The following is a 15,538-nucleotide window of genomic DNA, read 5'->3' as shown; positions in this document are numbered from 1 at the left end:
TTGCTTTGTGCTGCACTGCTTTTTGGAAAGGGGGCACTCCTCATTGGCTGGGCACCAACCTGCAGTGGATGAAAGCAGCCACGGCTCTCACAGAACTTATTTCTAGAGATGACAAGTATCATCGGATTCGCCGAAGGTATACTCCACCTCACAGTCATCTGCACCCTTTATAATGTCCTTTAGAATAAACTGATAACACGAGTGAGGTAATTCCTCAAGTTCTGTGAGCCACACTAGCAAATGATGCAGACTGAGAAGGAGACTGGGACGTCAAATATATGGCTGGTCAATTACAAACACCAGAGGCCAGGATTTGCAATGGTTCCCTTTGGTGGTTAATTTCACTGGGCAGAGAACCACCTGGATTGGCAAAGTTCATCGCTGGTGTGCCTGTGAGGGCATTTCCAGAGAGGACTGATTAAGGGTCAAGGAAACACATCTTAAGTGTGGGTGAGACTACTCCATAGGCTCAAGGCCTACATGGAATAAAGTAGGGAATGGAGAAGGCCAACAGCACAGGATTCTCTCTCTCTCTGAATCAGTGTGTAGGATGTGTGTGTCTCTGCGTGTGTGTGTGTGTGTGTGTGTGTGATATGACACTGGGGGCTTGAACTCAGGCCCTCTGCGAGCCTTTCTCACTCAAGGCCAGCCCTCTACCACTCAGCCACAGCTCTACTTCCAGCGTTTTGCTGGTTGATGAGAGGTAAGAGTCTCTTGGAATTTGCCTGCCTGCACTGGCTTTCAAGTGCAATCCTCAGATCTCAGCCTCCTGAGTAGCTAGGATTACAGGTGTGAGCCACTGGCTCCCGATTTAAATGAATTAGGTTTTGAGTAAGAGGTAGATGCATATGGTATAAACTAAAAGGTGCTAAAGGCTTAAACCAGAAGTCTCTTTTCTGCTCTGAGCCTTCAACCAACCACCTGTCATCTGTAATACTGACCAGGTTTTTGTGTGTCAGTGAATCTGTAATCAAAGCAGATCTATGTATGCATCCATTTGTATGGCACATTCTCCTCCACAAATGTTAGGACAGCAGATATATCACTCTGGGCCCTTCCCAGCTCCTTATGTAGAAATACCTTTCCTCTCACTTCCTATCATTACATAAAGCTGTCTTATTCTGGTACCTCTGGAGTCTGAATTCAGGGCTTCACATTTTCTACACTGACTAACTACCCACTGAGTCATGCCTCCAGCCCAACTTTGTTCTTTCTTAATGACTAACATACATAACTGAATTATATGACCATGTATTTAATGAATCCTTTAGTGGTTGTAACTGTCCCTCAACTGTCCCTCTAAAAGAAACGTTGAGGTGAACTTCAAGACTTGGATCTCAAGGGCAGGAGAAAGAGGGTTTAGTGGGTCAAGGTCAGCAGAAATTAATGAAGGAAATTCATAAAGATTCAAGAGACCAAAGGAAAAAAAACAAACAAGAATATGCATATGAAATTAATACACCTTCACGTCCAAAGGGTATGAGAGAAATCCATGATCAATAATCCAAAGCAGCCGATTAAAAGATGGTAAGGTCAATAAACCAAGAGGTCGCAAATCACACTATTTCTATCAAGTGGCAATAATTGAGAGCTGCACAGACACTGAAGTCATCTTTTGGCCTACTGACTGTCCATCACAAAGGCCTTCTTCACACTCTCCCTCTCCTTTAGTCTCACCCCTACATTCCATATATGGACCCCATGTCTTCAAAGGATTAAATTGCTCTGAAGTCTAGACTACCCACTGAAATTTGTTTCCCTCTGCCACTGAGGACCCATGCAGAGAGCTGGTTTCCCATCCTTGGTGAATATTGGTGACTATCATAGCCGAACTTCATGCTGGCCAGTCATATTCAGGGACAAAGAGGAGGTATTAAAATAACCTTTCCCGTGGCTCTTTAGTTCACATAGACTTTAAAAATAAAAGGAAAGACAGAATGTCCCAAGGTTATATTCAAGATGACTATGTCTGCTAAAATTATCATGAGAATAAGTGACAGAGATTGTAAGATGACTCAGAGGCAAAAAGGTTCATTGTACTATCTGCTCTGTTCCCCAGACATATCCATTCATTCTCTCCCCTCTCCCCCTCCCTTCCCTCTTTCTCTTTGTTCTTCTCTTCTCACTTCCTCTTTCTCCTTAGCTTTGAAAACTGCTTCCTACTATACTTCAGAACCAAGCCCACAGAATGAGCTATTTTTACTCTGATCCTCAAAAGACATAGCCTAGGCTTGTCACCCAGAGCTCAATTGGTCCTGATGGGTACTGAACCCAACACTGGGGCATTGGCTCTCTGTTTAATACTTGTGTAAGTATTCATATGCTTCACTGAACTCTCAAACAACCCTACTGGGTAGGAAAATATTATTGCTACCACCATTTCCCAAATTAAGAAACTAAGGCTTTTGCAGTAATGAACATGCTCACGTTCAGACAGAATTAGAAAGTAGTAGCTTCTTTGCTTTACCTTTGGGTAGTCAGAGTCCAGCTCTCATGCTAGGTTGCCTATTATAGAACAGAAGGGTTCAAATGCTAGCCTGACAGGCATGCTAGCCTGTCAGGTAGGTCCTGTGTCTGAAATATTCCGGTCAGGACAGGTCTGGGTTTTGTTGTTGTTGTTTTAAATCACTGCTCACCATGGATGGGTAGGCCCTCTTTTAGGCACTGAAAGTAAAGCAAATAGAAACACAAGATATCTGCTTCTATAACACACCTCAGTGACAGAAACCAGTGATCACATCAAGTTTAATATGAGCTGGACTTGTGGGATTGGTCAAGGAGAGTGGGGAAGGGGAGAAGGAGCCAAGGTACCTGGTGGTTGGGGAAAGCCTTGGGGAAAAGGTGGCATCTGAGTGATAACTGAGCATTAAGAAGCTGCTGGCCTGAGCTGTTGGGAGGGAGCATTCCACATGGAGACCAGACCAAGTATAAAGGCTCCAAGAGAGACATAGTTCCGTATGTCCACTAGTATATAACTACAGTTGGAGGAGGATAACTGATGGGAAGGGCGCAAGCGCTAAGCTCAGAGAAACCTGTGGAAGACATCACTGTGAGGTTCTGGCACCAAGTCAAGGAGTTCAGAGTCTCTTCTACAATGGGAGGGCTCTGGTGGAGTCCAGGCAGAAGATTTCACCTCACCTGACTTCTGTTCTAATCTCTTAGTTGGGACTTTTCAGAGGATGGATTGTGAAGGAGGAAAGGGCTTAGACTGGAACAGCTGGTAGGAACCACTCCATTGTGTAACAGCAGCCTCTTGGCCAAGGTTAGGAGGACTTGTGAAATCACAGGAGGAATTCTTGGAAGAAGAGCTTACCGGAAGCTGGGTCATGGGTTATGGAAAGGGCCAGATCTTCCTGAGAAAGCTTGCAATGCTAGAGCTCCTGGGTTCCTGATTCAAACCTCATGTCTTCTCAAGGCCATATTCTCCGGAGAAGAGCTCAACCTCATAGATTCAATGGATTCAATGGTCACTCACACCAAAGCCCCGGAAACCTTCCTCCCCTGTCATACTCCCATCCATTCCAAGGTCAAGTCTGAATACTCTGCCTCCAATATCTGTAGGGTGTATTGATCTCTCTCCATCTTCATGTTCTCACGACTGTTGCATAGGTCATCCCCGATGTGTCTAACTGACCCATTTCTACCATTGCCAGTTAGCAGCTCACAGTCACGTTACTTCCTAATAAAAGCCTGGATTTCCATTGCTCTTAGGGATGAAGTCCAAATCCTCTGCAAAGTGTTACCTAGTGCCCTGTTGTCTCATCTTCTGACACTTTCCTTCCCTGCCCTCCACAGGCTAGTCACTCTTGTCACCTTTCTTTGTCTCCATGATGTTATGCCTGGAACTGTGTCATGGAACTCAGTATATGCTGGCCTCTGACATGGAAACATCTGTACTCTTTTGGTGCTGCCATCTTGGACGTATCCTTCAACGCAGCTCCTCATGGAAACATCCTGCTGCTGGATTGTTAGAGAGCTGTTCCAGCATGGCACATAATCTAAGTCACTAATGAATGCTGTATGCAAAGCCTGCTTCACACTACTTTAGGCTTGAGCATCTAGGATGGGGATACTGCTGAATTCACTCAGCTCTTAAAATAGCACACTGCCTTACATGGCAGACATGGTACTTTCTAGTATCTGTTAAATAAGGTGGAGAAACATTTTTGTTCACTAGGTGTTTTGCTGAATGTAACCTCTTTAGAAAACACACTAGGGCTTCAGAAGCCAGACATCACCGCGTGGAGTCCTATCAACTAACCAACTATTAGCTTATATTAAAGGAGTAAAAATTGGAAATATAATTCATATTCTTCCTATTCTCCTCTTACATAAGAAATCTATCGGTAGGATAAGAGTGCTATTTCTGGTCACTGAGATAGTGCTGAAATTCCTGACACATGGAGAATTAATTGCATATACATTTTCACATTTCATGTGAAGGCTTCATAGACATCTCAACACAACTGATTTGAGGATGGAGGCTGAGAATCTCAAATGCTCCAAAATCTAAAGCTTCCTGAGCACTGACGTAATGCCACAGTTGGAAATCCACACCTGACCTTATGCGATGGGTCTATGTCAAAACACAGCAGCAGTAAAAATGTAGTACAAAGTGACCTGCAGCCTGTGTGTATTAGGTGTGAACACGACACAGATGAATTTCATGTTTAGACTTAGATCTCAGCCCTAAGATATTTCATTATAGAAAGGCAAGCATTCAAAAATCTGAAATCCAAGATATAACACTCCTGGTTCTGAGCATTTTGAAGAGGGAGATTTCAATATATATTAAGAAACCAGGCTAGGTGCTAATGTCTCACACTTGTACTCCTAGCTACTTGGGAGGCTGAGATCTGAGGACCATGGTTGGAAGCCAGCCAGGGCAGGAAAATCCTTAAGATCCTTAAGATCCTAATCTTCAATTAATCACCAAAAAGTGAGAAGTAGAGGTAGTTCAAGTAATTGTGCACCAACCTTGAGCAAAAAAGATAAAGGTCAGTGCCCCAGTCCTGAGCTCATGTTAGTTCAAGCCCCAGTACCAGCACAAGAGAGAGACATAGAGAGACAGAAAGAAAGAGATATATAGACAAAGGAGCCAGGGTTAGGGAGGGAAAAGGAATGAGACACAGAGCAGGCAGAACAGTGTTTGTACTTCACAGGAGACACAGGAAGAATCAGGTGCATTGTAACAGTCATCAGACATCCTGGTGTGAACTGGAGGATCAGAGCCACATGCACAGAAGCCAGATCAAAATATCAACTCAAGGAAAGAAGAAAACCCTCCTGGATTGTAGACCTCTTGAAATAAAAACCAAGTGAATGTGTATAACTGTCTTTTCATCTTTGATGAAATTGAGAGGGGCAGAGGATAGGGGGAAGTAAGAGGCTGTTAGACAGAACCACACTCTACAACACCTGGTAGTACCCATGCAGGTAATGAGCCAAGCCGTTAGGATATTTTTATTTAGCAGATTCTCTTTACTGTCTCATATAGTAAAGACAATCTTTAAGAACATCTACAGGTACTTGGGACCTCTCAAACCATGATGTAATTTTTCCCATAACATTCTGGATGCTGTTGAGACAGAAATCTATGAACATGCGCAATGAGGGGGTAAGATGTGCATCAGAGATGAAGCTTCCCTTGAGGTAGGATTTTAAACATGTCCTTGTCATCTTCCTGGTTTCCCACTCTGGGAAGGCAAAGGACAAGGATCTAATGAGGAGAGCTAATGAGCCAAGCATGTGGGAAGGGAAGGGTTACCCGTGCAGCAGCAAGCAGGGAAGCTTGTCTGACCCTTCCAAGACACTTAACTGTGACATAAATAGCCAGAACCAACAAGGCTCTAGGATTGGGAATGGGACCCTGGCAAGTTTCCAGAGGCTTGGGGGTGGTGGAGGATAGTGGAGGGCACTTACAGAGCGCTTGTCAGCCTCTGCCCCCTGCTGGCCCTGCAGACACGCGGTGAGCTTCTTGTGCGTGCTGTGGGACACTTGCTTCACCAGCTCCAGGCGCTTCTCCACCTACAGACAGATGGGGAAAGGCCTTGGTGAGCCTTACTCAGAGGCTGGACCATCACAACCTGTGTCTCCACAGAGATCAGGTCTTTCAAGAAGGCAGCATCCACAGCTGGAGTGATGGAGAGGGACTGGCCACGGCTTTCTGCTGTATCTTTCCCAACAAAATTACCTACATCAGGACAGTCTTCCCCCCAGGCATCTTGGGGAGGGGTTTCGGGAACCCCCATCCAGAATGCTAAAGCCCCAGATGTATAAAACAAGATGTGCACTGGTACATAGCCTATACACACCCTTCTATACACTTTAAATCACTTCTACATTTCTTATAATACCTCACAAGGTAAATACAAGGTATATACTTACAAAGTAAGTACTATGCAAATAGCTGTTATACTTATTGTTTAGGGAATAGTATGAGAAAAATGTCTGAATGCTTTCACTATGATGTATGTTTTTTCCCCCCAGCATTTTTGATCTACAGTTGATTAAGACAGAGATCACATATATTTGCAAATATGGACAGCCAGCTCTATTCAAAAGCACTGTCATGAAACAACTGCAGCAGAAACAGCCCAGAGACTGGCTTAACTGTGGGAATGAAGTCTCCGGGGTCTACAAGCAAGGTAAGGGCAAGTGACAGCCTTACCTGAAGAAGGTCTTCGCTCAGAACTTCAGTCTTCTCTGCCCTAAAGAAAAAATTGAGAAACACATCAGTAAATTAGTACATGAGAACTCAGTTGTCATAATTATTCTCTATCCTTTTCTTTGTTCTCTTGTGAAAACTCTAAAGAAACAGAAATCAGTACCAGAAACTTCTAAAAGAGAATATGCAGACAACTGTGGAATTTATTGGGCATCCTAAGTAACCAGCATCCCAGCAAACAAGGCTGACTGGACATTCTTGTCACAGATAAAGACCTGGGTTAAGGATAACACACACACATACACTCCCCTTTTTTTGTTCTCAGATATAAATTTGTCAAGTAGCAGAATAAAGCAGCTTTCCATACACAAAATAAATAAGCAAAGACAGAAATCTAAGAGGGGATCAATTAACCAAAAAACAAACAAACACAACAACAACAACAAAAAGCTCAGGACAATCCTGAGTCCTGACAACCAATGCAAATGACTACCACCAAGGTCTGAGAACCATGTATCGGGTCCTTGTGCATAGACAGCCCAATGTTTATTATGTAGAAAATTTCTGCAACTACTGTGAATCTAGTAAGGATGGATGAGGTAATACAAACATAGAAGAATGACCTGTTTCCACATTTTAGTAATGAATCCATGGATAATGAAATTATTAAAATATCTTTAGTAATTGTTTAAATATATAATTCTTAGGCAGTGATCTATCAAAGTACATAAACAGCTTGCAGGCTGGACTACTACCACAAACTTTGGAAAGAAATAACAAAAGATCTAAACAATGGAGGGATACACTCTGTCTGCAGACTCCAAAAAATCTACATGGTAAAGATATCAATTCTTCCCAAACTGACCATAGAGAAATGCAATCCCAATCTAAATCTCAACAGAACCTTCAGATGGTAGTACTCTCTATATGTTTATAATCCCAGACACTCAGGAAATTGAGTGGAGAGGGGTGGTAGATAGATCACATTCCAAGACCTACCTGGCTGAAAAAGTGTGAGGCCATATTTCAAAACAACCTAAGAGCAAATGGGCTAAGGATTTCCTTAAGAAATTAGGAAGTGTGAGATCCAAAGTACAAACCCCAACACCAGAAAAAAAAAGTTTTAATGGGATTTTCTGTAGATATAAGCAAGCTGACTTCAAAAAGGAAATCAAAGTGTAAAGAAGGCAGAATAATTAAAACCATTTGTGGAAAGGAAGATGAGGTTTGGGATTCACATGATCCCATTTTAAGATATACTCTAAAATTAAATCAAGCAGGTGTAGCACTGGCAAGAAGACAGAAACCCAGATTGATGGAACAAGAATGAATCATCCGAAACAAATGTAGACAAGTAAGACCAAGGTTCTTTACAAAAGAAATTTAAAAAATTAAGAAAATCCTCCATTTTTTTTTCAGAGTGCCAATAGCAACTCAGGAGGCTGAGATATGCGGATCGTAGTTCAAAGCCAGCCTGGGCCCGAAAGTCCGTTTTACCTTATCTCCAATTAACCATCAGAAAACTGGAAGTGGATCTGTGGCTCCAAGTGATAGAGCACTAGCCTTGAGTGTAAAAGCTCAGAGACATGCTGAAGCCGAGTTTAAGCCCCAGCACTGATTTTTTTTCAAGGGCCTGTAAGTTTTACTCTTAATGGAAACATGTTAAAAATATTCTCCTTGGGGCTGGGAAGGTGGCTCAGTGGTTGAGTGCTTGCCTTCCATGCATGAGGCCCTAGGTCTGATTCCTCAGCACCACATAAGCAGAAAAAGCCGGAAGTGACACTGTGGCTCAAGTGGTACAGCGCTAGCCTTGAGCTGAAGAGCTGAAGGCCCAGAGTTCAGGCATCATAACCTACAAAAATAAAATAAAAATTCTCCGTGTGCTTGCTGTGTAGATGCTCTACCACTTGAGCTATACCTCCAGCCTCTAAAAATGTTTTCTTTATAATGAAGGTTAAGACAAGAAACTCTTACCACAGTCATCCCAGTTCAACAAGCTCAAATGGAAGACTTTAAAACAGAAAAGAAACCAGGCTTCAATGGCTCACATCTGTAATCCTAGTTACTCAGGAGAGATCTGAGGATGAAAGTTCAAAACCAGCAAGTCTGTGGGACTCTTACCTCCAATGAACCAGCCAAAAGCCAATAGTGGAGCTGTGGCTTAAGTGGTGGAGCACCAGCCTTGAGTAAAAAGCTCACATAGACCCTGAGTCAAGCCCCAGTACCAGCACATATACCAAAAAAAAAAAAGGGATCATAACATGATTTGAAGGTCAAATGGATTACAGACAGTTCTAGAACATGTTTTCCTGACCGGAAGGAAGCTGGGGAAATGGTAGGCCAAGTCACAAGTGAGTACTCTACTCTGGAGAGTGCCTCCTTCCTGACTCCTAGGACTGCTGGGCCCCCAAGCCATGGTGGCTGGTCCACAGGAATCAAAGCAGCTCTTCATGGAGGCTATTTTGAGGAAGACCGGGGGAGGGGAGGGGGGGGATTCAGCATGGTAACAATGAGCACTGGGCCACCATTCTCCAGGGATGAGTGACTCTTCAGGATTGACAGCACTGTGAAAGTGACATCAGGGTACAAGTCAAGACTTATTTTATCATTTTAATTTTTTTTAACTCAACAAACTAAAAGCCAAACAGAATCTCGGCAAACAGATCTAAAAATTGTGCCTTGTCTTACTTACGAGCTTCAAGGGAACAATCAACACACCCACAAAGAGTTGTCATTGTCACCAGGATTACATACATTTCCCAAAATGTATTTCATAAAAAAATAGATTCATAAGACAGTAGAAAAAAATCTGCACAAATGAATTAGCAAAATGCTGAATTTTATCTTGCCTATTAAGAGACTCCATTGAAACATTAATGGTTCTCAGCAGTCCTAAAATGATGAGGTGGTTTGGTTTGAGCTAAGTTGTCATTTCCTAATCTACAACAATAGGAAAACATTTCAGATGACCACCAATTGGTAACTATGGAATAGTCAAACACTGGTTGTTGAACACACCCTAGAAAATGGGGGGCTAGATCAAATAATCACTATGGCAACATAGTGACTGTTTTTTGTTTGTTTGTTTGATTTTATTTTTTGTCAATCATGGGGCTTGAACTCCGGGCCTCGTCATTGTGTCTGAGCTCTTTTGCTTAAGCCTAGTACTCTACCACAATGCCATTTCTGGTTTTCTGGTGGTTGCCTTTCCTACCCAGGCTGGCTTTGAACTGTGATCCTGAGATCTCAGCCTCCAAAGTAGCTAGGATTACAGGTGTGAGCCATGAGCGCCCAGCTCATATTTACTCTGAAAATCTCTCCTGAGAGGCCATCTGGGGATTGTGTCCTCAGCACCAAAAACCCATTCATTAAGCCCAAGCGCCAAGCAGGCAGGCCTCACTGGTATGACAGGAGAAGTCAGCCAAGGAAGCCAGAGGTTACCTAATTAAGAGTCAGCCTGTCTTACCCACAGGCTTAATATGTATGGCTTCAACCAAGGAAGATCCAATTACAGTAATAAATTTAAAAGATCAAAAGAAATATCAAAACAAAGATTCAAAAGTCCTGCTTGTGCATCGTGCAGCTCAGTTGAGGCAGACAATCCCCTAGTTGTTGTTCCTGCCTTTAGTTTTGTGAAAACCAAGCCCCCAACCCAAAAACAACTGGTGTCCCTAAAAAGCAAGCTGAGAATGAATTGAAGTGACAAAATAAAAAAATCTCTGATGTGCTGAAAAGCAGCATGGTGGGAGGGCCGAGTTAGGAATTGAGCACCTGTAATAGAAAGCCATGCACCCTGACCATGCACTCTTCTCCTTCAATGTGCTTCTGGGGAACCACAGACCTGTGGATGTCAAGATTCTACAGAAGCCACGCTTCCTACATTCCACGTTAACAAGTCATCACTTTGCACTGATGGTGAAATGTCTGGATCCTCTGATTTTTATATTGCTAAGCTTCTGAGTACCTATACAACCCCCATTCTACTTGCAGCTCCCTGCTAATCCCAGGAGCTCAGCTCTTGCTACGGTAGAGCTGCCATTTGTCACTCTGCAACCTGGACAAGCTCCTTCCCGGGTCTTCCATGCAGCACTCCTGTGGGACATGCACCTGAACCTTGTTTGATGGGGTGTGTACAGTAAGATGCCCCAACCTAGAAAGAGTCACCAAGAGTCTTACATGCCCAGATATTCATTCAGTTATCAGCCACCATGAGGGCCACTGGAGGAAGCAATAGGGGTGGGCAGGAGGGAGAGGATGCAAATGAGGAAAGGTCAAAGTCATGCTTGGGGCTTCAGTGAGAAGGAGCCACGACGTACAAGTTGTTATGCAAATGTAGGACCACATGTTTATTGGCTTGTTTTTGGTGTCAGTCCTGGCACTCAGAAACTAGACCCCATCCCTGAGCTCTTCCTTTCAAGGCTAAAGTTCTGCCATGTGAGACACAAATCCACTTCAAGCTTTTTGGTGGTTAATTGGAGGTAAGAGTCTCATGGACTTCTTGATGAGACTGGCTTCCAACTGTGATTTTTAGATCTTTGCCTTAGGAGGAGGTAGGTATATAGGGATGAGCCACCAGTAACCAGCTGTTTTGTCCATTTCTTTTCTTTTTGATTTTTTTTTTTAGTAAATTTTTTATTGTGAAAATACTGTACAGAGGGGTTACGATTACATGAGCAAGGTAATGAGTACATTTCTTATCAAGCATTGTTGCCTCCTCCTTTGTTTTTCCCCTACCATCCCTTCCCTCCTCACCTCCACAATTACACTTCCCCTGCCCCAGATTGTAAAGTTCATTGTTCAACAGTGTCTTGTACATCTCATTTTACAATGGGTCAACCTGGTATCCCTATTTAAACATTTTGTTTTTCCCCTTCCCCTCCCCAAATTAGACCGACATCAAATACAGTAAAAACAGGGGTTATACCATGAGGGAGGAACATACAAAGCAACAAAAAAATCACATGGCACATTATAAATACATTAGAAACAATAGCAAAAAAGAAAAATAAAACATTTGTATCCCTATCTTGGGGTTGATTTCCCTTACCTGCTCATATGTACATAGCTTTTGACCTTTTCTGCTTGTCCCAGGCATATACTACTTATTGCACATTTGGGGAACCATGGGACCTATGTTTCTTTGGGCCTGGCTTACTTCTCTTAATATAATTTTTTGCAACTCTTTCCATTTCCTAACAAATGGGCTGATGTCATTCTTTCTGATGGAGGCATAGAATTCGTGTGTATGTGTGTGTATCACATTTTCTTGATCCATTCATCTACTGAGGGGCATCTGGGTTGGTTCCATATCTTAGCTATAGTAAATAATGCTGCAATAAACATAGTTGTGCTGGTAGCTTTAGTATGATATTGTGATCATTTGGGTAAATGCCCAAAAGTTGGATTGCTGGGTCATAGGGGAGCTCTATGTGGAGTCTTTTGAGGAACCTCCATATTGCTTTCCAAAGTGGTTGAACAAGTTTACACTCCCACCAACAATGCAGTAGGGTTCCCTTCTGGCCACATCCCCTCCAGCATCTGTTGTTATTAGAATTCTTGATTATAGCCATTCTAACTGGAGTGAGGTGGAATCTCAATGTTGTTTTGATTTGCATTTCTTTTATGGCTAGAGAGGTTGAGCATTTCTTCATGTGTCTATTGGCCATCCTTCTTTCTTCTTCAGAGAAGTTTCTCTTTAAGTCTTTAGCCCACTTATTTATCAGGCAGTTGTTTCTTTGAGGATTTGTTGTTGGGGGACTTAATTTTTTTAAGTTCCAAGTATATTTTAGGTATGAGATCCTTATCCATTGTATGACTAGTGAAGATCTTCTCCCAATCTGTGGGCTTTCTATTGATTTTGCTATTTTAGCTATGTCCTTTGCCATGCAGAAGCTCTCAACTTCATGCAATCCCATTTGTCCAACCTTTCTTTGATTTGTTGTGTTTCTGGGTCTCTATTAAGAAAATTTTGGCCTGTGCCAATGAGACCTAGGGTTTCTCCTATTCCATCCTGTAATGTTTTCAGGGTGTCTGCTTTGACTCCGTGGTCTTTGACCCATTTGGAGTTGATTCTGGTGCAGGGTGATATATTTAGTTTTCTGCAGGTGATTAACCAATTTTGCCAGCACCATTTACTGAAGAGGCTGTCTTTCTTCCATTCTATTTTTTTTAGCTCCTTTATCGAAGATTAGATGGCTATAGGTCTGTGGGTTCATTTCTGGGTATTCAATTCTCTTCCATTGGTCTTGAGGTCTGTTCTTGTGCCAGTACCAAGCTGTTTTGATTACTGTGGTTTTGTAGAAGAGTTTGAAATTTGGTATTGACATTCCACCAGCTGTGTTCTTTCCGCTGAGGAGCGTTTTTGCTATTCGGGGTCTTTTATTGTTCCATATGAATTTTTGGATTGCCTCTTCTATTTCCTTGAAGAATGAGGTTGGAATATTGATAGGTATCGCATTGAATTTGTAGATAGCCTTTCTTAACGATGAGAAAATTAAGCCCTGCTGATTTAAATCATGCCTGAGTACAGAATGCCACAGATATGGCCCACGCAGTATCAGTGGAAATCAATTAGGATAAGAAATGTAAATCCTATTTTGGAACAAACTGACTGGACACTCTGTTGTGGAGGCAGTAGTGCGTGTTTCAAAGTCATGTGCTTGTTTTCCCACAGTGAGGCCTCTTTTTTTTTCACACTGCATTTTGACGCCATGTATGATGTTCCTATGTGTGCCAGCATGATGACACTATGGGTGACAATGCAGTGGGCATTTTAACACCAGGCATATGTGTTAAACTGCTCATCGGGTGATTCTGATGCATTTGGCAGACCCTAGGTGAGTAGGAACCAAACTATACACTCAGACCATCACTGCGTCAACAAACCCACAGTTTGGAGGGTTTCTGGTTTTCCCTCATTGTCCTGACCTCCTACTATAGAGAGTAGAAGGTCTATATTGTGCCAGGTTCCCCTGAAACTAGAGGAGAACGTGACTTGGTCTTAGGCCATCCAACAGTGTGCTGCAGAGACACTTGAGAAAATAGCTGCCAGGCTCTCTTCTTTGTATGCTGAGTGCAAAGATGATGGCATGAGTATCAACAGCCATTCTGTAACCATGAAGAACTGACAAAGGTGGTGTAGAGATGTCACACCTGACATCCTCATTACTACAACAATTTAAGAAAAACAAAGAAAGAAAAAAGGAAAAAGAAAAGAAAAGAAAACAACCCTTTCCAAAGCCATTCTACCTGGCATTTGTATTACTATAGCTACGTGTGATCGCAGCTTAAAATACTGGTAGCAGAGCATCCCGTTGTAAGATTAATTTTACTCTGAGTAAAAAGAAAAGTGCTATTATGTGATGATCCTAAAAATGCCCATAGTTCCTCAAGTCTTGAAGTCACGAGGGAAATTATTAACTTTTCTCTGAAGTTTCCCCTATACCACTAAGCTGTGTAGGAAAACACACTGAGTAGCATCACAGGGAAATAATTCCTGGAGAAAGTGGGTCCTGGCAGGCCTTGAGACCTGCTAGGAAAGACCTGCTAGAAGGCCAACTACCACAAGCTCTGCTCAGCAGCGAACAATGGATATTAAATCAGTTGCATTAAGTTACTGGGAGAAAAGCCACCTACTGTGAATTTGGGACAAGAGACCCTGGGGAGAAATAAATGGCAGGGTCACCAAAACATTAGAATAAATCTGTGTTTTGAAAACAATTTGTCCCAGCCGGACAAATTTAGACACACAGAATGCCTAAATTAAAAAAACAAAACAAAACCAGGTGCCAGGCTCAGGCCTGGGATCCTGGCTACTCAGGATTATGCTGTGACCCATCAGCACCTGGCTTAATAAACTACCCTAGTAAACTAAGGTAGTGGCCAATACCTGGAGGAATCTAAAAGTTTTATTATAGGAGTGTAGCAGTGAACACAGAAACAAAATAAAATCGTTGAGATATAAAACATGATGTTATCTGCTCTTCTAAGAAAGTTCTTTGAGGATGCACTCCAGAAAAAATAGGCATAAAAACTTAATCCAACAAGAAATGCTAGAACTAAACCCAAGTTCAGCAAGAAGAAATCTCAGGGTGTCGGCCTTCAGGAGGCTTAGGACACAGAAATTCCAAGTCAGAATTCAGCAGGCTCCAAGATAAAAGCACCAGTCAAAACAGCAGATGGGAAAAGTAAACTGGAAGACATGAAGGCAGATGATTTTATGATAGGAAAAACAAGATAGTCTACGAAATCCAAATTAAAGTCATGTATGATTAAATAGTTTGTAGAATGCAAGAAAACAGGATTCATTTGTCCTTGGCAATAGGAAAATTTTCTTTTGTGTGGAAAAAGTATTTTGACATTAGAACCATGGAGAATGAAATATAATCCCATTACTTAGTTCTTCAAGGGATGATACTTAAGTAACCATAGGACTTGGTTGGCTTTGAGCTCTAAGAATCAACCTATGGACAAAGCATAGAAGACATACAGTGATAACTGCAGAACAGAACTAATGCAAATTTCATCTACTTTCAAAATGTAAGAAAGGGAGGAAAGTAAAAAAGAGGGAAAAGGGATGGATGGATGGGTAGTTGGTGGGTGGATGAATGGATGGATGGATGCATGAGGGAAGCAGGTACAGTTGACACAGAGGTACAGAGAGGGAAGGGACAGAAGGGGTAAGAGAATTCCAGTCCTCAGCATTAATATAGTCAAGAGAAAACCAGTCTATCCTTGTCAAGTACAGAGAGATTTAAAAGGAATAAAAGAGAGCACAACACTTTAAACTGATATGGAAAGCCAGATCTGTGATATAGGGGAATCCAAATCTTAACTACCCAACAGGAAATAAAAGTCACATAAAAGTGTGTG

General features: G+C 42.3%; 1 protein-coding gene across 1 annotated transcript in view; it reads right to left on the bottom strand.

The window, feature by feature from the left end:
• The window catches only part of Arhgap44 (Rho GTPase activating protein 44), a 155,201-nt gene that overhangs the window by 70,761 nt on the left and 68,902 nt on the right, over positions 1-15,538 (bottom strand). Inside the window, exons 2-3 of the mRNA XM_013013045.1 lie at positions 6,671-6,710; positions 5,923-6,027 (exon numbers count right to left, since the gene is read on the bottom strand). Of these exons, the coding sequence (XP_012868499.1) occupies positions 5,923-6,027; positions 6,671-6,710 (145 nt within the window). The remainder of the gene's footprint in view (positions 1-5,922; positions 6,028-6,670; positions 6,711-15,538) is intronic.

The sequence above is a fragment of the Dipodomys ordii genome, unplaced genomic scaffold (genome assembly GCF_000151885.1).
Source record: "Dipodomys ordii isolate 6190 unplaced genomic scaffold, Dord_2.0 Scaffold19, whole genome shotgun sequence".
Classification (NCBI taxonomy): domain Eukaryota; kingdom Metazoa; phylum Chordata; class Mammalia; order Rodentia; family Heteromyidae; genus Dipodomys; species Dipodomys ordii.
This window is presented reverse-complemented; position numbering and strand designations above follow the sequence as displayed.